Source organism: Drosophila pseudoobscura, chromosome X (assembly GCF_009870125.1).
Source record: "Drosophila pseudoobscura strain MV-25-SWS-2005 chromosome X, UCI_Dpse_MV25, whole genome shotgun sequence".
Classification (NCBI taxonomy): domain Eukaryota; kingdom Metazoa; phylum Arthropoda; class Insecta; order Diptera; family Drosophilidae; genus Drosophila; species Drosophila pseudoobscura.
The window spans coordinates 52,508,947-52,530,618 of record NC_046683.1 but is presented as its reverse complement, the minus strand read 5'-3'; the positions used below and the strand labels follow the sequence as shown (position 1 = coordinate 52,530,618).

The 21,672-nt window shown below is 48.5% G+C and overlaps 6 protein-coding genes across 19 annotated transcripts; 3 read left to right on the top strand and 3 right to left on the bottom strand.

Annotated features, from left to right (window-relative positions):
• The first annotated feature begins 1,036 nt into the window (after positions 1 to 1,036).
• Positions 1,037 to 19,099, top strand: LOC4812906 (acid sphingomyelinase-like phosphodiesterase 3b). 2 transcript variants are annotated; one of them, XM_001353837.4, is made up of 6 exons: positions 1,037 to 1,253; positions 10,580 to 10,805; positions 16,069 to 16,781; positions 17,467 to 17,662; positions 17,733 to 18,024; positions 18,669 to 19,099. In XM_001353837.4, exons 2-6 carry the CDS (start codon positions 10,721 to 10,723, stop codon positions 18,952 to 18,954), a joined length of 1,572 nt encoding a protein of 523 aa, XP_001353873.3. In that variant the 5' UTR covers positions 1,037 to 1,253; positions 10,580 to 10,720; the 3' UTR covers positions 18,955 to 19,099. The 2 variants fall into 2 exon arrangements, with proteins under 2 accessions (XP_001353873.3, XP_015043245.1); XM_015187759.2 differs by having other exon boundaries at positions 1,037 to 1,420.
• Zasp67 (Z band alternatively spliced PDZ-motif protein 67) lies at positions 1,977 to 9,738 on the bottom strand. 11 transcript variants are annotated; one of them, XM_033385391.1, is made up of 10 exons: positions 9,418 to 9,539; positions 7,182 to 7,333; positions 6,656 to 7,102; positions 6,311 to 6,560; positions 5,581 to 6,217; positions 5,175 to 5,404; positions 3,623 to 3,840; positions 2,804 to 2,859; positions 2,527 to 2,559; positions 2,301 to 2,331 (listed from the first exon to the last, which is right to left on the bottom strand). In XM_033385391.1, the coding sequence occupies exons 1-8, from the start codon at positions 9,514 to 9,516 to the stop codon at positions 2,820 to 2,822; spliced, it is 2,073 nt and encodes a 690-aa protein (XP_033241282.1). In that variant the 5' UTR covers positions 9,517 to 9,539; the 3' UTR covers positions 2,301 to 2,331; positions 2,527 to 2,559; positions 2,804 to 2,819. The 11 variants fall into 11 exon arrangements, with proteins under 11 accessions (XP_033241280.1, XP_033241284.1, XP_015043249.2 ...); XM_033385389.1 differs by lacking the exons at positions 2,527 to 2,559; positions 2,804 to 2,859 and adding an exon at positions 3,281 to 3,319 and having other exon boundaries at positions 1,977 to 2,331; positions 9,418 to 9,738; XM_033385393.1 differs by lacking the exons at positions 2,527 to 2,559; positions 2,804 to 2,859; positions 9,418 to 9,539 and adding exons at positions 3,281 to 3,319; positions 9,556 to 9,635 and having other exon boundaries at positions 1,977 to 2,331.
• On the top strand, positions 9,858 to 10,623 carry Ilp1 (Insulin-like peptide 1). Its single transcript, XM_001353840.4, has one exon. The coding sequence runs from the start codon at positions 10,013 to 10,015 to the stop codon at positions 10,448 to 10,450; it is 438 nt and encodes a 145-aa protein (XP_001353876.4). The 5' UTR covers positions 9,858 to 10,012; the 3' UTR covers positions 10,451 to 10,623.
• On the top strand, positions 11,263 to 12,096 carry Ilp2 (Insulin-like peptide 2). Its single transcript, XM_033385396.1, has 2 exons — positions 11,263 to 11,590; positions 11,660 to 12,096. The coding sequence occupies exons 1-2, from the start codon at positions 11,401 to 11,403 to the stop codon at positions 11,896 to 11,898; spliced, it is 429 nt and encodes a 142-aa protein (XP_033241287.1). The 5' UTR covers positions 11,263 to 11,400; the 3' UTR covers positions 11,899 to 12,096.
• Positions 12,762 to 13,722, bottom strand: Ilp3 (Insulin-like peptide 3). The gene is made up of 2 exons (XM_002135061.3): positions 13,335 to 13,722; positions 12,762 to 13,273 (listed from the first exon to the last, which is right to left on the bottom strand). Exons 1-2 carry the CDS (start codon positions 13,504 to 13,506, stop codon positions 13,053 to 13,055), a joined length of 393 nt encoding a protein of 130 aa, XP_002135097.1. The 5' UTR covers positions 13,507 to 13,722; the 3' UTR covers positions 12,762 to 13,052.
• Ilp4 (Insulin-like peptide 4) lies at positions 14,686 to 15,495 on the bottom strand. Of its 3 annotated transcripts, none has more exons than XM_001353838.4 (2): positions 15,291 to 15,495; positions 14,686 to 15,229 (listed from the first exon to the last, which is right to left on the bottom strand). In XM_001353838.4, exons 1-2 carry the CDS (start codon positions 15,472 to 15,474, stop codon positions 14,988 to 14,990), a joined length of 426 nt encoding a protein of 141 aa, XP_001353874.3. In that variant the 5' UTR covers positions 15,475 to 15,495; the 3' UTR covers positions 14,686 to 14,987. The 3 variants fall into 3 exon arrangements, with proteins under 3 accessions (XP_001353874.3, XP_033241288.1, XP_033241289.1); XM_033385397.1 differs by having other exon boundaries at positions 15,095 to 15,236; XM_033385398.1 differs by having other exon boundaries at positions 15,095 to 15,221.
• Positions 19,100 to 21,672: the final 2,573 nt, after the last annotated feature.

Sequence of the window (21,672 nt, the reverse complement as noted above, 5' to 3'; positions counted from 1 at the left end):
TTCATTTATTCGTAATTTCGAAGGTCACTCCCGAATCAAATCGGTCGATTTACAACGAGCATATATGTACATACATATGTATGTATGTATGTACATCTCTGAAAAAAATTACTGCATTGGACAGCGCCCTTAAAGTATGCAACACATTTTTTTGTTTCAAGTGGAAAATATAGGAAATATTTGGAGCTCTTCGATGCCCCTCTTTCTAATGTACCATGGAGCACTACATATTTGCCTTACGATCTTCGATTGGGGAACTCTAATTTTATTTAAATTACTTTTTTACTTTAAATTTCCATAAACATATTTTTTGTACAATACTTAAAACTACAATTTGTATTTTTTGCTGACTTTAATTAGCTATATTTTAGACAAATAGATCGGCACATCTTCATCGAGTTGTGGGAAATTCTGTCAATTCCCATAAGAATTTATCAGCTTATTTCGTAGTTCAAAAGAAAAAATGCCTGCCCCAGCTTGAAGGCACACAGAAATGTGTATCAATTCCAATCCTTCAAAGTTTTCCAAATGACTACAAATCGAAGTACGTTGTCATGAAATGAAGAGCCCTTGCTGGAACTTAAACCTTCCGAAACCTTTTTCCAAATGATTCGCATCGCATTAGTCGACTTCAAAGCGTTAAACTCAGTTTAGTGTGAACGGGGCTTAGCAATTAAGCATATAAATGAGTAGAGAGCCAAAGACTTTTGTGCCAACAAGTTGGAGCTCGGCAGCGCACAAATCTTAATTTTATTTCCGACATTCCGGCCTTTTACCTATTCGGCCCTGTCCTCAGGACAGTGTCCTATCCTGTCCTACCCTGTCCTGTCCTGCCGCAACCGAGAACGAAGTGTCGCCACCCGAAGCGACTTTTACTCCGCACGCTGTTGAACATTTCGCTCAAAGTTTCTTTCGCTTCGCCAAAAGCTGCCACTCGAAAGCTGTCCCAAAAGCCGAAACCCAACTCGAGTGGAATTTGCGAGCATTCCGGCAACATATCCTTGCAGCGTATCCTTGTGGCCAATGCAATGATAATGCTGGGGCAACATGCCAGCGTGTTGTGACAGTCGAAGACGAGACGCCAACAGCATCGCTCTTGTCGTCGCCGTGGCTCCGAACCGCCGAATGCCCGTTGATGATGCTGTAGTCTCTTAGTCCGTAAAGTCGTGCGTTTGACGAGTACTCGTACACGTAGTTGGCGCGTTTTTATTGCCCGTTGGCCTGACGACGACGTAGACGACGACCAAATTCAAGTTGGAATCCCTCTGCCACAAAAAAAACAAGAAAACAAAAAACAAGAGAAAATATACAAAAAAAAATGTCTCATCATTCTGTGTTTTTTTCGGTGGACAAGTGAAATGTGCACATTGCTCACCCGTTCCGGGTTCCATTATAACGTGACAACAATTTTGATTTGGCAGTGCGTTCCCCACATCGCCACATCCCCGCCATTGGCATAGCCATTACCATCCATACCGAAGGATATCCGTACATATTGTATATCCCCAGCCAGTATATGGATGGCTGTTTGTGCCATAACTAAAGACGGGTTTATTGTGCTGCTGCCATTTGCTTTTTTGTTACAACCCAATTCATTTGCCTTAATAAATGCAAATTCCAAGAGTTTGTCACCCACACAATCACGAAGAATATATACATCATATCCATACATATAAGCACACACACAATCCCAATGTACAAACATACATACATATATACTCGAACAGATGCCGAGCAGTTGGCGTCGCGTGTTTATGCAAAAGAAAATTGCAACAGCCAGGGCGCCTGAAGGAGGATATGCCATGCACGACTCCCGACAGCGACACATTACACATACGCCTTGTTGCACACAAATTATGTAATATCGCATTAGAGTCCCCCACCCCCATCAATCCCCTTGCGCCATAGTCATAGTGCTCCTGCTGCACCCCAAAGGACCGCCACGCACCGCCCCCCTTGCATCTGACAAACTCGGTTTCTGTTAGCATATTGATAGTTATATTTGAGTTGAGCTTCTTATGCGATAATCGAGTGTGGCAAGGGCTGTGCTGAGGGACGAGGCGAAGATAAATCGTATGGCTACATAAGTGGGCACTGGAGAGATAGATTCAGGGAGATAGATAGAGAGATAAATAGATAGATAGATAGACAACAGTCCTTTCCTATGACTGCAGTGACTGGCGTATGTCGGACTCGGCGGCCACCAGAGGGGCACGCACTTCGATGCCACGCACGGGCGCCCGATCCAGATGCGGATTGAGATACTTGTACACCTCGCTGCGATTCAGATCGATTTTGCGCTCCGGCTTCTGGTACTTCATGAAGTTGACCCTGCGAATGGCCAAGAGACGACAGCCAATATTAAATTGGTATTCAGTTTAAACAGAGGGTTGCGAGGGGCAAGTGGGGCAAGTGGGGCGAGTGGGGCGAGTGGGACATTCCAGCTCCCAGTGGAGCCACGCATGCATGCAATGAACCAGAACCAGAGTTAAAGAACATAAGAAAACTTCCAATGTGACAACTTACTTTTGCATGGTCAGGCTGAGACCCTGCAGCTCCCTGAGGACGTGAGCGCAGCAGCAGCAGAGCAGCAGCAGCAGCACAGGATGGACCAGGACCAAGAGCGAATCGTTTTCCCCCCCAAAAAATGGTTAAGAACAAGACAAGGGCGGGCAAAGACACACAGAGCACAGAGCACAGACAGCATACAGCATACAGCATACAGCATACCGGTGGAATGGAGAAGTTGTTAGCCTCATTAAAGAGTCGTGGAAGGATTCCCGCAACGCAGCGGAAAACTTACCTGAAGCGCTGGCGTGTTATATGCTCGCCATTGAACAAACGATTCCAAAATGCAATCTACAATGAGAACCGAAAGAGAGAGAGAGATACATACAGAGACAGAGACAGAGACGGCTACAGTAACAATGACAAAGACAAAGACAAAGTGAAAGGAGAGAGTGAGAGAGAGAGAGAGAGAGAAGGCCATAAGGCAAAAGTGCAGCATGCATAAAGAAAGCATCCCAAAAACGAAACTCAAAGGAGGAAAAGTCAAATCAACTTCAGGCCATATGACAGACGGTTCCCACAATGGGAATCAGCATGAGAAGGGGTGATGAGGAGATTGAGATGGAAAATGGAGAATGGCGCAGGAGAATGGCGAATGGACATGGACATGGGCTTGGGCATGGGCATGGGCATGGGATATGGTAATGATAATTCCAACGATAATGGTAATGAAAGTGCATCTAAGGGCTCTAGTGATTGGGGGACCCAGTACCTGGAGTCGTAGCCCAGCAGAGGGCTCTCGTAGGGACAGCTGCTAATGCGCAAATTTATGGTGCATTCGTGCAATGGACGATGGACGATGGGCGATGTGGAGCGAGTATGAGCCATGGAAAAAGTGAAGAAGATGAGTGCCAGAGATGAGCTTTTGGCCTGGTTATGCCATGTCTACGTATGTCTATGTCTGTTTTTGTGTGAGCCTGTGTGCGCCTGTATGCGTGTGCGTGTGTGTGTGTGTGTGTGTGTGGGAAAGCCTGGTCAAATAATCCGGCTTCTGGTATGGGAGGGACTGGAGTGTGATGGAGAGTGAAGGAGAACTCAGGACTCTTGTACCCACCCGAGAGTGCTGCCCGTGATGAGTTCCGCCTGGGCGCTCAGTGTCTCGGCTATGAATTCATCGTTGTAGGCATCCTTGGGCCGATACCAGCGCCGTCCGCCGGGCAGCACCAGTGGTCGCTCCGATGATGGGACCAGGGGCCCAAAGGCCCGCTTTGACCGCCTGGGATTGTTTTTGCGCACCAAATGCTCCTCGAGCTCCTCAATGACATCGTGTTTCTGGCCATGACCATGTCATCGCCCACAATCGCAATAGCACACACAACATAGCGCCAAAGAGCCGTAGAGCCATAGAGCCATAGAGCGAGGAGAGCCAGGGGGGAGGTGGGGGGAAGCATACACCCATACACGAATACGAGTGATGGAGCATGGAAAAGAGAATTTGCAGAGGGGAAGGAGAAAGTAGAGAGAAGAGAAAAGAGAAAGGGGTAGAGAGAAAACAAAGTTGAAGTGGTTTCCACTTGGTGCCTACTAATTGTCTTTTGGTTTCTGCATTTTTCTCCTGCCACTGCCACTGCCACTGCGACTGGGGGTGGAGTGGAGCGGAGTGGAGTGGGGAAATGGTAGAGCAACTGCCAATGGGTGGCGCCCCGAGGGCGAGTTTATTCAACTAGAGAACAATCTTGGGCACAAATAAAACTTGCTGCCGGGCAATTTATCAAAATTTAAACTCAATTAAAGCTAACTAACTACGTTTGGAAGCGCACATTATGCTGCAAGTAGAAAAAGACAAAAACCAAATGGCATTTTAGTTAATTTGTGGCACGCGGAGGTGGTTGCGGGTGGGGGGTTCTTTTTTTGTTTTTTTTTTTGTGAAAAAGGAAATAGAAACCAAGAGAAACTCCAGCTGTCTGCAGCTGGACAGGTTAAAGCATCTCCTCAGGTTAAGGATAACTTCGGAAGTATACCGAATGCGGGGATACCTAAAAACAGAACACTGGACTCTTTGTTTTATGGTACCGAGAGGCCACGAGACCTATGAAGGTGTTCCTGTGGTCATAAATGCAGCTCCCAAAATTCAAGTGCTTTCTATTATTATCCTGCGAGTTTTTTCAGAATCCTTTTCTATTACTTTACACACTTCTTACTTCTCGGTTCTTCTTATTCGATTACTAATTCCTCCTAGACTTACAATCTAAAGTAATGAAGCTCCCGTTTGCATACGTTTCCCTTCTTGCATCTCCAGCTTGAATACACATTTCCCTAGCATTTCCATTAAGCAAACAATGATATACTATCCCGTATCTACCGTATCTACCGCATCTACCGCATCTACCGCATCTACCACATCTCCCACAACAGCTAAGGGCTGCCTGTGGAGGAATCTGAATCCCAGGTAGAGCAGCGCAACGGACAGATCAGACCAGACCGGGGGACACTAATGTTATTAAAGGTTGCTCGGACTCGGACTCGGAAGCCGGACTCCAGCACTCATGACAGACTAATTACATTAACTTCTTCTCCATAGCTCCAAGGCCATGTCCTTGCGTCCGTTGTTCACCCACCGCCCAACGCCCACCGCCCACAGCCCACAGCCCATACCAGGCACTCACCTTCTGCTTCTTGAAGCTCTGCTCCTCGCTGAGCTCCTGTTCCTGTTCCCGTTCCCGTTCTCGTTCCCGCTCTCGTTCATGAGTTTTTCCGGCCTTCTGGTCCGCCTGGCGATTGTCGTCAGTTGAGCGCGAAATTTCCGCCACTTCCAGGTCATTGGCATCGCATCTATCCTCATTATTTTCACATGGCCCCAGTGGCTTGTCGGCCCCAGATATGGATACGGCTTTGCCTACGGTGGTGCAAGAGATTCAGAGTCCAGCAGTAGTATCCAGTATCCAGCAGCCAGCATCCAGGACGCGGGATGCGGGTTACGGGTTTAACCGAAGGGAGAAAGGATAGGATATACGCAAAGTGCGCCATTAGAAAAATTTAATTACTGTCGACCGGGGCCATAGTTTTTTGCACCTGCATCCTCCATTTCGCCTGCGGCCGTTTGGGATCCGGGCTTCCCATCCCCGTCGGCCTCTCCCTCCTCGCCCAGGCCTTCATCGATTTGTGGCATGGACTGCGGCTGCTGCTGGAGCTTGAATGTGGGCAGCAGGTCGGCCAACTGCTTGGTCACCGCGTCCAGCGTTGACTGTATGGTCGAGGGCAAAGTGGAGAGTGCGGCTAACTGCTTCTGCACATCGGCCAGCTGCCGCTCCAGGGCTTGTTCCTCCTCGGTTTTGGGTGGTGTGACTGGGACAGGGGCAGGCGGAGATGCAGGGGATGCAGGTGTTTCAGTTTCAGCTGCAGCAGCAGCACCACCACCGCCAGACGGGGAGCCCGGCTCAGTGGACTCATCGCTAGCCACAGGCGGTGCTTCCGCCTCGGTTAGGCCGTCGGAAACCTCCTTTGGGGCATCGGCCTTCTCCTGCTGCTCCTCCCCCTGCTCCTGCGGGTCACTACCCGGCAACTGTTCCAAATTCGGCACTTCGCTGTCGGTGGGCAGTGGCTCCTCCTCCTCCTCCTTCTGCTTCTCCTCGTCTTTGGGCGGCTCCTCCTCCTTGACTGGCTCTGGCTCTGGCGGCGTCGCTTCCTTTGGCGCCGGCTTAGTTTCCGGCTGTCACATGAAGAAAATTAACCTCTGATCCACACACACAGCCACAGAGACAGACACAGAGTCAGACATCCATGGGAGGATGCACACACTCACCATGGGAGAGGTGCCGCGGGGCGCGGACTTGACAATTGTCACCTTGTAGGCATTGGCCGCCCGACGCTCGGCCTCCAGCTGCTGCTTGCTCTTGGGCACTGGACGGTCGGGCCGCTGCAGGAAGGTGGACCACTTGCGGTTCTCCTTGTCCTTCTCCAGTTTCGTCTTGGTCACCTCCTCGTTGAGGGAACGGAGCACATCGCTGGCCATGCAGACGCCCGGCTTGGGGAAGAGCCTGTAGAAATTGACGCTATCATATAGAAAGCACTGGTTAAAGCACTCCTAGCCCACTCGTCACAGCCACTCCACGTAGTGGGGATTGGTGTTATGTGTTATGGAACGCACCCCAGGACACTGTGCTCCTTGAGCACCTCCGTCTCGCCGGACAGCACGGCGGCAATTTCCTCCTCCACCAGCTTAATTTCCGCCCGCTCTGACAGCGCCGAACACGGACGATCGGGTAATTCGGGCAAATACAGCCGCCCGTCGTTGGGAGCTTCTTCTGGCAGGGCTCCGGCTCCGGCTCCAGCTCCGGCTCCGGCACGGGCTCCTCCATCCTCGCGATTGTCTTCCGAATGCACTTCCGACATGGCTTGGCGACGTTCCTCCGCCACAGGGGGAACGGGCTCCGACCAGAGTTCCGGAGTGCGAGCATTTGCGGCTTCCGCCAGCCGGAGCAGCGACGGAGTCGGAGACAGTGACAGCGGCGGTGTAGGAGTGGGGGACTTGGTCAACGAACTCTCGCTGGTGGGAAACCGCTTGGGGCACTCGTACACATCCTCCTCGAGCTCGCTGCAAGAACGAGAAGAAGGAATATCCCCCAAAAAGAGTTTTGATAAATGGTTATGGTCCCCAAAGAGGATGCTCTCACCGGTAGACGCCAAAGTAGAAGACGCTGCCACTGTTCATTATGAGGCGGTGGGCCTCGTCATGGGTTAGGGGCATGGCAGCGGTGTCATTGATGCGCACAATGATGTCCTCCACCCGCAGTCCAGCCTCATCGGCAATACTCCCCTCGGTCACCTATCACACAGCATACACATACGCAGAGGGATAGATGCAGCTTTAGATATGTATGCACACAGATACGAAGCACGGATACAAGTGCGAGGGGTCGAGATACTCGCACAATAGATGCGATAATGGGGGATTTCTATTAGCTGTCGTCGGGTGTAGCGTCGCGTGCTAAGTGCATAAAAATAAAGCGCGCGCCAAATGTCAGCAAAACAAAGAGCAGAAGACCCAGACCCCCAGAGCACCCCAGAGCACCCCGAACCCCCAGACCCCCAGAACACTCACGCAAGAGGAGCAGGAACAATGCCTAATCGTGAGTGAGTATAGAGAGCGGGAAGAAGAGAAGGGCACTGTGTATGACACTGCGACGAGGGCTGCTCGAAAAGAAACTGGAAGCTACCGTACAGCGATATGTAAATACACATATTAAAGTACATATCGAACAGCTGAATATCCAAAACATGTTTACCATTTCCCTGTTGCTCTTTTATAAAGCTGCTCCTTCGCCATTGCATTGTGCGAGTAGTATTTGTCTTGAGTGTTGATTCCGTTGTTTGCAAGCATTCACAAGCGTTCATATGTATGAATGTATGTACAGTGTACATAGTATGTATTTCTTCTGCCGCTGCGACATTCAAGGCTGCCTCGAGGACCCAGCAATGCAAGGAGTGCAAGGCAATCGAGGGGATGGAGGGGAGCGGAGAGGAAAGGAAAGCGCAACAGAAGACCTCGCAGTGCTTACGTTTATAAGTCTCCTTTTGCGTTTTTCAATTGCGTAGTAAATTTCTAGGTACATAAATGCAGAGACCCAAACCGCATTGAGTGCTGGCTTACGTCTATTTAAAGAACACCTTGAAGTGAAAGGGGGGGACAGAGAGAGAATGAAATACATACATACATATGTAAGATGCAGATTGAAGATAAGGCCTGAGAGTGCGCTTTTAAGCGAATTTTAAGCGGTAAATTCGCAAGGCAAACATGCGTATGCCAAGGTGTATTCAAATAAGGTGACGAAAATCATAATCTCTTTAAATAGAGAAGAGGGAAGGTGGCAGGGACAACTATTAAAGTGAATCCCAAATTACAGAACGGTGGAGTAGGCGATCCTTGGATTTTTTATGCCAATCAATTATGCCAATTATTTTAAAATAAAATAAAACCTTTCCCAGGTTCATTCACGTAGCTACGGAGAGCGCGGAGAGCCTGTTGATGAGAGAGAGAGACTGCAAAAAAAAGGGCGCCCGCGACCTTTAATTCTTCCACTCAAACAGCCCTCGCACTTGCACTGATACTCAAATTTGGGTGCTCTCTCCCTCCGTCTCTCTCTCCCTCTCTCTCTCTCTGTCTGTGTGTGTGTGCATTTCAGTTTGCCAATTAAAAATTGCATTTGTCGCGGATTTACGCTGATACTTAATTGTTGTATTGTTGTTGTTGTTGTCAACACACAATGTAACTGCAAAATCGGATGCGATGCGATGCGAAATTGGGAAAATGCTAAATGTAAAATGCAATTTACGAGTATGCACATCCAACAAACCGTAACCGAAACAGAACAGAATCCGAAACTGAAACAGACACTGAATCTCCGCAACTGCAACTGCAACTGCAACGGCAACTGCCACTGCCACTGACAGTGCCACTGCGACTGCAACTAAAACACACAATTAAAATTTGAATAAGTTTATGTCCCGGACGCTATTATGTGGCTCATTAGCAGGCAAATGCACGGCACGGACGGCCCTTTCCGGCTGTCTGTCTGTCGATTAGATAAACAAAAGAGCGTTTCTGCTAGGAATTACTTTAATTAACTAATTTGCCAATTTGGCAAATGCACACACACACAAAAAAACGCGAAAACGCACATCGTTACGTAATTGAACTAAAAAAAAATATCGAAAAAGGCTAAATTAATTTGAAAAGCAATGCGACCGACGAAAAGCGAGATATTTCCAAGCCGTAAACAAATGTGACAAACACAGGCGCCACCCCACAGGTGTGCGGGTGGGGTAACAGGTGAGAGGAGACGGAGACGGAGGCGGAGACAGGGATTCCGATCCGATCCGTCCGTCCGGAGAGCGATGGTCGGGCCTAACCTTAACAACCGTTAGGGGGTAATCGTAGTCCGCGCCGCCCACCAGCCGAAAGCCCCAGGGCACATTGTCAAAGCGGCACATCTTGATATCGAGCACCATTTTTATATATTTTGAAGTTATTTCACGATTATTTTGTACTGTTTTCCTCTCTCCACGTGAAGTGTGTGGGCAGTGTCGTCTCGAGTCTCGAGTGTGCAACCGATTGCGGCAACGCTGGCAACCAACTGTTGCGATGTGGCCAGCCCACCAGATCGAAGCAGTTTCGCACACTGTAGCGCCTCGGTCTGCCTGCCTGCTTGCCTGCCTGCCTCACACTTCAACTTAGTGAAGCATACTTTCCACCTGGGCAGGGAGCAGGGGCGCCCACTAGCTAAATGCTAATGAGGCTGCCACACTGTGGGGAAACAGTAATCGCCGGCGACAGCAGTCACAGCCTCTTAAGTGGAAACTAACGTGTGAAAACAGAGGGTTTGAGTTGTTTTCAAGAGGGTTTGAGGCAGGATACAGAACGGGGACTGGTTGTTCAAGTGCCCCAAAAGTGCATTGAACTGCCGTAAGATTTGAGGCAGATTTCGGCGTATAAATAGCTGTTGCAATGCCTTCAAACAGCCAAAACAGACTCAGCCACAGGATGTTGGGCAAGGACACAAGTGCAATAACGGCAGTACAGGTCTCCAGGCGGCACTGGCCGCTCGTCATGCTGATCTTCCTGGCCGTCGTCCAGGGCCATGTCCATCAGCTGCAGCAGGGTAGCCACAAGCTGTGTGGCCAGGCCCTGTCCGACGCCATGGACGTGGTCTGTGCCCACGGCTACAACACGCTGCCGCAGAAAAAGAGTTCCACAGTGGATGCCCAAGATGATGAGGTACCCGAGTATGCGTTGAGCCCCCTGCTCACCAGCCTCTATGGGGCAGAGGTGCTCATCAAGACGCGGCGACATAGGAGACAGCGGTCATCGGGTGGCATCTACGACGAGTGCTGTGTGTACTCTTGCCGCTACGAGGAGCTGGCCTCCTACTGCCTCCCCAAATAAAGCACCATCCACACAATCAACGCCAAGACACACTACCCCATACAGACATACATACATACATACATATACACCCATACATATATTCGTAAATACATTCATAATCCGATTCGTAATCACCTATTTATGCAGCGAAAACTTTGACTAATGAATAAAAGTAGACTGTGCAAAAAGAATTTGTCCAAGAAACAGCATTGAAACAGTAGCAGGAACCGGCAAAGGAAGAGGAGAAGGAAAAGTTCCCACAAGAAGGAGCAATATTTCGTAGCCAAAATGATGACTAAGTTGAGCCTGCTCCTGGCCTGCTTTTGCCTCAGCCTCAGCCTCTCCTGGCTGCCAGTGGGCCAGGCTCGCATCGGTAAGTACTCGTCCTGAAGAAGGACAAGGGGATTGGTGTTGGGGCTTTGAGGGGTGGCGTGTGGTGGGTGGTGGGTTTCCCTCATTTGGTATTCATAAATGCAGGGCAAAAGGCTTAGCACGGCCCCGCTGTTTATACATAAATTGTTTAATTGGCTGACAGGAGCCCCACACCACACCTTTTCATACGCCCACAAATGTCCCAATAAGCATTTGCATAAGTCAGCGGTGACATTGAACGAGTTAAGCAAGCGAAGTGGCAAGTGGTGGCCCCAGCCACAGCCACAGCCAGAGCCAGAGCCACAGCCCCAGACGCAGCCCCAGCCCCCAAATGCACTCGACTTGTCCCTAACACAAAATGACACTCCATGTGGATATGAATATGCTTTCACTTCACGGACCTAGACCCTAACCCAGACCCAGACCCAATTCGAGATGTGTATATAAGCCAGCTCCAGCCAGAGGGCCAGCAACAGTTACGGCTTAGCCAAGCTCGATTGAGGCCAGAACAGGAGACAGGCACAGCTACCATAATCCGGCAGTTCTCAAAGCATCCGCAAAGCAAATCCAACCCACTACCACTCCCAGCCATAACCATGAGCAAGATTGTGTCGGTATCCCTGGTCCTGGTGCTCCTGGCTGTGACCCTGTCGTGTGGCGTCGCGGACAGCAGCATGTACATGCGGGACCAGAGCAACCATGTCCTGTGCAGCTACAAGCTGAACGAGATGCTGTCCCTGGTGTGCAAGGAGTTCAACAGTGTCCTGCCCCACAAGCGAGGCATGCGTAAGTGCAGCACTAAGCGGCGGCTCGGCGCTTCTCTCTTCCCTAAAACACAATTCTGATTCCTTGTAGCCGCCGCCACCGAGCTGGATCCGCTCGATCCCATCCAGTACGTGGAGGACAAGGAGGGCACAGCCTCTGATGTACTGCCCTATCCGCTCTTCGGTGGCCGATTTTACGGCGGAGAGGAGGCTCTAAGCTCCCTGGCCGCCGTGCGCCGTCGCACCCGCCAGGGCATCGCCGATAGATGCTGCCGCAAGCCTTGTGACATATCCGTTCTAACGGAGTACTGCTCCATCCCCAATTACTAAAGACCCCCCAGGACTACCGATCCAGCACCGAACACACACCCAACCCGACCCTGTTTCTCCATGTGCCTTGTGCACATACCTATTCGAATATTGAGAGTACGAATAATGTTTAATATATGGCTTGTTGCATGTTAACTATTATAAACGATCGAGAAATATAGATAGAATATATATCCCGCTTTGGGCCTTACCACAATACATTCATGAAAAGTGTGGGGAAGTTATAGAGGAGTCATACATAGGATCACACCTAAAGCAAAGGTTTCTGTGGATTCTATAGAAGATACTGAAAATTTCGAAAAACTGAAACTCGTATACGAGTATGGTGGTGTATGTCGTTCAATTTTCTATCTTTATTATTTCTCTTTTATTATATTCTATTATTAATATTTATTATTTACCTGAAAAGCCATCCAGCGCCGTAGAATGCTAAGTTTTCTGATATTCTGTGGTTATTTCATTCCTATCCTCCTCTTATTGAAGTTTCCGGATAGTATTGAAAGATATTCGTTTGTTTTAATGTGCAAAATGAGTATAAATCCTATGTGTGGAAAAGAATCACCCATGATTCCATGATTCTGGAATTCTGCGGATCAGAAGATGCCTACTCTAAAGCTCAGAAAGTAAAAGGAGTCGGTATAAACCTGCATAGGAAATAATTATATTGAATTTTGGACAAGCAATGGCTCTTAAATAGTCCGTTGCCCCTTTCTTCAAGGACTGTTCTATATCGAATTATGAATTTCGAATAATGAATTATGAATTTTGGAAAATCAATTTTAATATCTGCATTATTAGCATAGATATCCATCGGCAAAATGGCTAATAAATAATTAAGTTCAATAAAAGAGAACGATAAACCATTGTGTAGCCCAATCTGCAGCAGTTTGAATGGATAATTTATTTAATAATTTATAGAGAGGTGGAATATTCATGGCCCTATAGGTAGTACATACAAACATACATGCTATCAACCCGGTCTCCTCCAATTTTCGATAGTAAATAATTAAAATATACATATGTATTTATATATAGGTATATATATATATATATCTATCTGCCGATTTATGTGCAGGGGGGGCTATAGAGATTCACATTATCCCAGGCTATTCAGTTCTATTCATTAGCTTCCAGATATCATCAGTTGTGCTCCATTAGTTCCCGTACTGCCCAGGCGGCTTGGCACAGTAGTTGAGGAGCTCTCCAAGTGAGCACGGCTTCAGGCAGCATTCGTCGGAGACCCCGACACGACGACGCCGTGTCTTCATCAGCTGAGCGGCGCTTTCGCCCAGCATTCGATGAAGCAGCGAGCGATCATCAAATTCCATTCTGGCCAATCCGAATCCACCCTCGATATCATTGTAGTCCGTCGGATCTGGGAGAAACCCCAAAGAATATATAGTAAAGACTCGATTGCAAAATGATTAGACACCCACCGAAGGACCGCTTCAGCATCCGGTTATAGCCATGGCGGCCGCACATGGTGGACAGGGCATCGTTCAGTTCGGTGCCACAAAGATACATATCTGCTGCGGTCTGCTGTCCCATCACCACCAGCCCCACAAGAATTAGGACGAGGTATAAGCTCTTCGACTTGGTCTGCTGCATGGTGCACAATTGTGGGGCTCACTCTCCTGTTCCTCTGACTCGGAGTAGATGCCTCTCAACTTTCCACGCCACAACTGTAGGACTCTCAGCGCCGGTGGCAAGCTTTATATGAAACCGAATCCGGATCCGTTGTCTGCTCCTCGTAGCCACAGTCTGAGCACTGTCAGGGTGCGTTAGATGAGGTGTCAGTTGGTTCTCTCCGGCGGCTGGCCATGGTCTGGTCTACTTTCGGTTTGGCTCTGTTCTGTTCTGTTCGACTCGGTTTTGGTGTGGGTTGTTTATATCCCTATCCTATCCCTTCCCCCAGTTTCTGTGTGGTGTGGGTGGGTGGGTGGTGCCTGGGAGAGGTCTTACGCATATCAGCTGACGCTATCGGGCCAGTGGTCTGGTCTTTGTTTACACTCCCGCACAAGTAATTACGCACGGATCTTGATTGCCGAACGAACGAACGAACGAACGAACAATAAGATGATGCGCATAAAGTTCTCTATCATATAAGGGCTTACACAACTATTGGAGGACTTAAAGCCGGCAGGCAACCAATTTCCATTCTGAAAACAAATTGATTTTGAATTCTGAGAGCTTTGATAGTACACTGGGGGGGGCACTTGTTGAAGAATAGAAATAGTTAAAGTACTTTAGTCAGGAAGAAGACTAGCCTATAACTCCACATACAGTGCGCGCTGGAAATTTCTGAGAGACAAATGACTGGAAAGTTCTCCAACACTGAAACACTGTAATTTCCGTTAAAAAAGTGTTTAAAACAAGAGGAATACGTATTCTTGGTTTCTTTCTGTAAGAGTCCATCCCCCAGCTATCTTTCAAGTCAAATTCTTCGCAAATCCAATGGCAATCAAAAGGGAAACTCTGGTCGAGTGTATTCCTCGTTCGTTTCCTGCCATCCGCAGTATTGCCTTTTGTTATTCTTATTAAAATCACAACGTCATCTAATTAAAAATGCATAATTTTCATTATTGTTCGCGGAATACGAGTACAAGGGCAACGCGTTGATGAACATGGGATGGGGCTGGAGCTGGAGCATGGGTTGGGGCTGAAGTTCTGGGGTTCTGGGGCTCTGGTTCTGATGGGTTGGGGCATTCAGTGCACAGCTGGAATGCGAATTCTGGCTGGCAGAAGGAAAAACAGCAAGAGGCAAAAGAGATATTCTTTTGTTGCTGCTGCTTGGTTGGAGAGTAACTTTATTTGCTTCCTTTAAGAATATTACAATGAAATATTTAAGATATTATGTTTAGGTTTATGCATTTATATTTATATTTCTAGGGTTAAGTGTAGAAAAATGAATTGCAAAACGCCTTCCGGTTGGCATCCCATGGGAATTGTCCACATCGTCAGCCCGCTGCCCCGTTGTCGTCCTTGTCGTTGTGTTGTCATCGTTTTTTGTTTCGTTTGCTTCCGCCGCCAGTCCTCCAGCATCCTCCAGTCATCACCTCGTCATATCGTAGGCTCTCCCGCTTTGGGGGTTAGGCGCAGTACTCCAAAATGTCCTCGTAGGTGCAGCCATCCCTGCAGCACTCGTGGGCGATGCGGCGACGATGACGCCGCAGGTTGTGTCCATTTTTTCCGTCGCCAGGTGTTCCCTTGCCGTCTGTTGCTGTTCCCGCGCCTGTGTCCGTTCCCGTGCCCGTTCCCGGGATTCCATCCAATTTGTGGAGCAGGGCGACCCACTTACGGGATGGGGCATTCGGATCCGGGGCCTGCACCACTTGAGTCTGGGAGTTAGTCGGGCTACAGTACCGCGTATTGATTGGGGGGATGGTACTTACAATTGTGGTTGCGTTTGATCCTGCGTGAGAAGCCATTAACACAAATCAGGTCAAGCGCCTCGTTGAGGGCCTCGCCGCAGAACTTCCTGCGGCCCTGGACCTGCTGCAGCATCTGCGACATGGTTGCCGCCACAAGGAGCAGCGACAGACTGAAGCTGAGACTGAGACCGAAGCGTCCGTTCATCCTGCTCTGGATCTGGCTCTGGCTCTGGCTCTGACTCCGGCTCTAGCTGCTGCTCTGGTTCTGGATCTTGCTCGTATTCGTGCTCGTGCTCTCGCCGGGCATGAAAGGATAGCCGTCACAGCTCTCTCCGTATCCGTATCTGTATCCGTATCCACAGTAGCCACTGTTCTTGCCCGTCGTCCTGTCGTCGTCGGCTTCTGTCCTGAGATGCGACTTGTGTCCGGTTGATCGATCTATGCGCATGCCAATGCCAACTGAAACTGATCTCCGTGCCGCTGCTCCGCCTCACTCGATAACTCTCCGACCTCCCTCCCACACAGGTAGAGCGTAGACCGCGTACCGCATACCCCGTACCGCATACCGCATACCGTAGAGCGGCGGATCAGTTCTCAGGTTCCTCCTCAGGTCAGTCAACTGACGTTGTTTTTCAGCTGCAGGGAAAACTACACGCTGTTTTGGTTTTCACCGCCAGCCGGCAGGCAAATGCCCAACGGGGGTGGCCTTTCCCGCACAGGAATAGCCCAAACAACACAAACTTTAATCTCTCTCTCTTTCTCTCTTTCTCTCTCTCTCTGTCCCTCTCTCTGATTGCAGGCTACTTCTGGCACATCAGCGACCTTCACTTGGATACCATCTACTCGACCCAGGGGGACATTTACCGAAGCTGCTGGCAGTTGGAGCGACCCGTCTCCAGCTCCAGTTCGGGCTCCAATGCCGCGAATGCGGCCAGTGAGGCGCCAGGGCTCTTTGGGCACTACAACTGCGACAGTCCCTGGAGCCTGGTGGAGTCCGCCGTGAAGACAATGAAGGCCAAGCAGGGCGACAATGTGGAGTTTGTCCTCTGGACCGGGGATGCCCTCTCGCACTCGGCCCAGCCGCTGTCCGAGCAGAAGCAGCACGAGATCCTGCGCAACATCACGGATCTCCTCGGACGCAGCTTCTCCTCGCAGTTCATATTCCCCGTTTTGGGGCACGAGGACGGCAGCGGCAGCTACCAAAGGATGGGCGAACTCTGGCGCCACTGGCTGCCTTCGGAAGCACTCGTGACCTTTGACCAGGGCGGCTACTACTCCATCGAGCAGACGAAGAGCCGCCTGCGCATCGTTGCCCTCAACACGAACTTCATGCGCCTGGATCACGACCCCCCAGATCCGAGGGCATCGCACAGCCTGCGCTGGCCAGTCGAGTACTATGCAGAGCCCAAGGCCTCCGTCAGCTCCATGTCCGCCCAGGAGGAGGTGCTGGCCGAGCAGCAGTGGCTCTGGCTGGAGGAGGTGCTCACCAAGTCGCGGGATAAACTGGAAACGGTAATCAAGGGTCTAGAAACTTTGTAAGTGGGTAAAGAGTGAGAGTTTACCCAACTAAAAGGAGGTAGGAATGTCCTTGACTTCCCTACCTGAACATTTAGGGAAATCCTTTATAGCTGTGTACCAAAATATACCCCAGGAAATAAGGGAATACGTACATTTTGATTAGAGGCTCCACAGGTTCGAGTCGATTGATAAAAAAAAAAACAAAAAACACACAGTTCTAGGTAATTAATTAACACGTCCAATGTCGGTCTGAAGAAGCTTATTAATGGGTGAAATCACAGCACAGCAGGAAGTGAATGCAAGTCGTATACGAGTACCTGTAATAATTTTATAGATAAAAGTATAAATTTATGCCCAGCATTCCCCCGTTTCCTGTGGCTCCGCTGGCTATATTTTAGTGTGGAATTTTATTCATCAATTTAAAAATTACTGCCTGTAATGCGAATGCTGAAATCTGTCCGATATTAACAAGATATTTAAAGGGATTTTCATTTTCTGCATGCAGATATTCATAAATACTCGTGCATACATGAGTGCATGCGTATGAACCGGGGCGACCGTGTCGTGAATAAAATCGAATAGCAGCGAGTTCCTGGTTGATTAATTGGTATATTTAATTTGCTGGGTGGCCTTACACCGAATGCGATTTATCTGTTTGGATATCTGTGGCTGCCACCAGGTCTACATCGTGGGTCACATGCCGCCGGGCGTGGACGAGCGTCATCTGGGACCGCAGCAGCACAACCAGTTAATGTTCACGGAGCGCAACAACCGGCGGTATCTGGAGATGGTGCGCCGCTTCGCCTCGGTCATCCAGGGACAGTTCTTCGGCCACCTGCACTCGGACACTTTCCGCCTGATCTACGATGCCCAAGGTAGTGTTATCGCCCCCCGAATTGCCTGTAATCCAGTTCGGTTTTCAAGCCGCCATTGCTTCATTGACAGGACACCCCATCTCTTGGATGATGATTGCCCCCTCGATTGTGCCACGGAAGGCGGGCATCGGCTCATCCAATAATCCGGCCCTGCGGCTGTACAAATTCGACACGGGAAGCGGCCAGGTGCTGGACTACACCCAGTTCTGGCTAGACCTGCCACTGGCTAATCGGGCCCAGGAGCCGCTCTGGCAGCCCGAGTACAATCTGACGCACTACTACGCCCTCTCCGAGATCTCCGCCCTGGCGTTGCACAATTTTGCGGAGCGCTTCACGGGCACCGATGCCTCCTGGTTCACCAGGTAAATGTTTTGCGAGCAATTATAGTTGTCCTCTTTCCGTTGATTGATGTTTACTCAGTAATCTGTCATCAGTTAAAATGGTATATTCGTTTTGAGCAGGATTTGCAATAAAGTCAACCATAGCACAATAGAAAGAATCCAATGTTTGGATTCAAAAGGTATTTGAATCACTGTTTACATGGAAGATACTTTATCCCTTGAAGTTAAATGAGTCCCAAGTTTTAACTTTAATAGTACGAGGATTATTTAAGCTGAACTCTGTAGGTTTTTGGTAGAACTAAAGAAGGAATTCGAAAGGTCTTAAGTTCTTTTCAGGCTCATTCGAAAAATCTCCTGTTAATCCACAAAACTACTCAAATTACATGAGTCATAGCATGATATGGATAGCTTTGATATGAATCTTTCAACGAATACCCTAGATTTCCAGATGCATATAGCAGCTGCAGAGCTCCAAGAATTTTTCCAATTGAATCTACATTTCCCCAAATAGTTGCAACTACTGCTTTAAGTGGAATATCCCTTTAATATATGTATTTAAAGAGAAACTATTCCAGGGTAGATCCGACCAATACATCCTCTACACTCTCTCTCTCCCCTACCCTCTTGATACTCCGTCTGTTGTGTTTTTTTTTTCTCATCTGCAGATACCACAGAGCCAATGCCGTGCGATATCAGTCCGGTACGCCCTGCCAGGGCCTGTGCATGCTCAATCATTACTGCGCCATCACGCGCCTGGACTACGACGAGTTCCGGCTGTGCCTGGAGGAGGAGCAGCTGCCGTTGCAGGGCCGAGCGGCCATGTCCGCGCTTCCACAGTCGTGGAGCTGTCTGCTTGCTGCTCTGGGTGCTCTTTTTTATGGCCTGCAAAGGATGTTGTGGGGGCAGAGCAGCAGGCGATGCAGCAGCAATTGCCGCAACCAGCGAATTTAAGCGTTCTCGTTTAAGCCAGAACATATCAAAAACGTGGGGAGGATGGAGATGCCACCAGAAAGGAAATGGACGATGAGGATAGGGATGAGAATGAGGATGAGGATGAAGATGACTTGCCGCTCACTGGCTCACCAATTCCTATATACAAATATAGCGCTAATTTACTCTCAATTATGCCCCATGCTCCATGCCCCATGCAGGAGTGTGTGGGCCATATCGTTTGTGTGTGTGATATGACTACAAAGAATCGTCTCTGCATCATATGTATTTGTGTATAAGCCACTTTATATGTATGTTTATGCCGCTATGTATGTATATGTGTTTGTGTATTGGAAGAATATGAATATGGATATGGATATGGGATATGGATATGAAATACTGATACATATATATGTACATATGTATTATGTATAAGTATATGTACGTATATATCATATGTTTATGTGTGTGTACTTATTGTATATGAAATAAACGAAATACAATTTTTTTTAATGTTACTCCTCTCTTTCTCTGTGTGTTCCTCTCCTCTGGTTTTCAATAAATATTTAAGCAACAAATTGTGGCATAAATAAATGTGTTAATTTGGCGCAAACAAGTCCAGCAGTTAAGTAAAGCGATTGCCAGTGCGGTAAACGAGGTCTTCCTCGTCGACCTTCTGGTTACGCGCCGACTGGGGAACCTCCTTTTTTATGGGCGACGACCATTAAGGAGCGAAAACCGCATCGTATCGCATAAAAAAGAGGCCAAGCCGAAGAGTCAAGCCAAGGAGGCAGGAACACTCACGTCTCACTATGTGGAGAGACCTGCATATAGGAATGGGTACACGGATACCGATACGGATGCGGAAGCGGATGCGGTTGCGGATACGGCTGAGGATGGTGTAGTTTATGGGCTGATGTTCTGGAGGACCGTTTCGCCGGGAAATCGCTAGGAATATGTAAAGTTTAGCGAAGGAAAGGGAGATTAAAAACCTGTCGAATAAGTAGCAGATCATGGGTTTAAACTTCCGACAGCAAGGATATTCGTGCCACATTTCCCATCCAATCACGTCACTAGAAAGACCTTTGGGGTGCCCCAGATAATCATTAAGGAAAGGGGTTTCAAAGATAAATCTTCAGCAAAAACCATTAAAGTTCTCCTTCGGCAGCCCAACACGCCCGAAAACAGCTTGGATTTCCCATTAGAACGCCGCAGAATTGATCCCAGATTAATTATATATATATTTGATTCGCATATATACTCGTAGTACAACTACTACAATATGTATGCCGAAAGTCAATCGAAATGCAAATGAATGGGGTTTCAGTGCCCGTTCCCGTTAGCGTTCCCTGATTTGAATTTGATTTGAATCTTTCCAATTTAGTATCTCAGAACATGCCACAAATGGCAACTAAGATACCTTGTATCTATCCTCGGGTCGTATCATAAGTAATGCATGAGTTGTCTCGCATTGACCCCCAAAGCTTGTTGCATGATGGCCCTCCCTCTCTCCCTCTACCCTCCCCCTCCCCCTATCTCACTCTCTCTCTATCCCCAGCCCCCTTGCAATCAGACGAGGGGCGTGCGTGACTTTGCTACGTGATGGTCAAGTAAATTATAGGCGAAACCAAAACGGCCTCCTTCGTTTGATGCTGGCAGGCGAATTTGTCGACCGCCTGCGGGGAGTCCAAAGTACTTTACTGACAAGTTGTTGCATAATTCGAGGCGCCACGGCCATGCCAGGTTATCCGAGTCCATCAAAGTTGCACTTGCAGCCAAAACCCAAAGCCAAAGTGACAAACACAAGACAACACATGCCACCCCGCAGTCATTAAAGTTTATTAAGAAATTTCTGCCAACTCTTTGGCCCCAAGTGTGTCTTCGGTACACTTAGAGAAAAGTGCATGCAAGAAACCAGCTTAGGACAAAAAAATATGTGAAAATAACAAAGAAATGAGAATAAAATGGCTGAGCTGTAGCAGTAAAGATGAGAAATATTGTTTAAATGTTGAGGTCCTATCGCTCTAAATGGGGTTTTTGCACGACTTTTCGCTCAGTGTAGTTGTAGGTGCACGAGTGTCTGTATGCTAGTGTTTTTGGTGGTTTGGTTGTGTGTGTGTGTCGAGCTTCTTTGGGACTCTGTTTGCCCCCTTGACAATACGTGAGGCAGGCAACAGGCACCACCAGAAGAAGCAGTAGAAAAAGCACCAGAAGAAGCAATGGAAGCAGTAGAAGAAGCAACACAAACTTCAGCAGCAGGCGACGAAATGTTTTGGTTTTGTGGCTTTTGCAATTTGGCAAAGTTCGTTTTGGATTTTAACTTGAATTGGGGTTTTCAGGTTGGGGTTCAGTGCGATACGATGCGATTCAGTTCGGTTCGGTTTTGGGCTTGAGCTGGGGGCTGGGCTGGGTGTTGGCTTTCCGTCAGAACGCATCGTGGCCCCCAAGGACACTTGGCAGCCAAAATAATATACAAAATCCATATGAATACATATATCTTTGCATATGTAGATATTCGCATATTTGCAGAATATTTCTCTTATTTTTTGCCATGCATATGCGATACATTATAAACACTCACCTGTTCCACTCAGGCCGCAGCCAGATGCCAGCTGGTAGAGCACATATGTACACACATACATATATCCATATATGTACATATCTGAGTATGTAGTTTCTGAGGATAAATGGGGAGATGGGGAGAAGGGGAGGTCTTGGTCTTGGGGCCATTTGGCATAT

Coding starts and splice junctions, on each gene's coding strand:
- LOC4812906 (XM_001353837.4), top strand. CDS start 10,721: ATGATGACTAAGTTGAGCCTGCTCCTGGCCTGCTTTTGCCTCAGCCTC. Junction 17,663..17,732: donor CCTGATCTACGATGCCCAAG/GTAGTGTTATCG, acceptor CTTCATTGACAG/GACACCCCATCTCTTGGATG. Junction 18,025..18,668: donor GATGCCTCCTGGTTCACCAG/GTAAATGTTTTG, acceptor TCTCATCTGCAG/ATACCACAGAGCCAATGCCG.
- Ilp4 (XM_001353838.4), bottom strand. CDS start 15,474: ATGAACGGACGCTTCGGTCTCAGTCTCAGCTTCAGTCTGTCGCTGCTC. Junction 15,230..15,290: donor GATCAAACGCAACCACAATT/GTAAGTACCATC, acceptor CCCAGACTCAAG/TGGTGCAGGCCCCGGATCCG.
- Ilp2 (XM_033385396.1), top strand. CDS start 11,401: ATGAGCAAGATTGTGTCGGTATCCCTGGTCCTGGTGCTCCTGGCTGTG. Junction 11,591..11,659: donor GCCCCACAAGCGAGGCATGC/GTAAGTGCAGCA, acceptor GATTCCTTGTAG/CCGCCGCCACCGAGCTGGAT.
- Ilp3 (XM_002135061.3), bottom strand. CDS start 13,506: ATGCAGCAGACCAAGTCGAAGAGCTTATACCTCGTCCTAATTCTTGTG. Junction 13,274..13,334: donor GATGCTGAAGCGGTCCTTCG/GTGGGTGTCTAA, acceptor GGTTTCTCCCAG/ATCCGACGGACTACAATGAT.
- Ilp1 (XM_001353840.4), top strand. CDS start 10,013: ATGCCTTCAAACAGCCAAAACAGACTCAGCCACAGGATGTTGGGCAAG.
- Zasp67 (XM_033385389.1), bottom strand. CDS start 9,516: ATGGTGCTCGATATCAAGATGTGCCGCTTTGACAATGTGCCCTGGGGC. Junction 7,334..9,417: donor ACCCCCTAACGGTTGTTAAG/GTTAGGCCCGAC, acceptor GCTGTGTGATAG/GTGACCGAGGGGAGTATTGC. Junction 6,218..6,310: donor CCCGCGGCACCTCTCCCATG/GTGAGTGTGTGC, acceptor TTCATGTGACAG/CCGGAAACTAAGCCGGCGCC.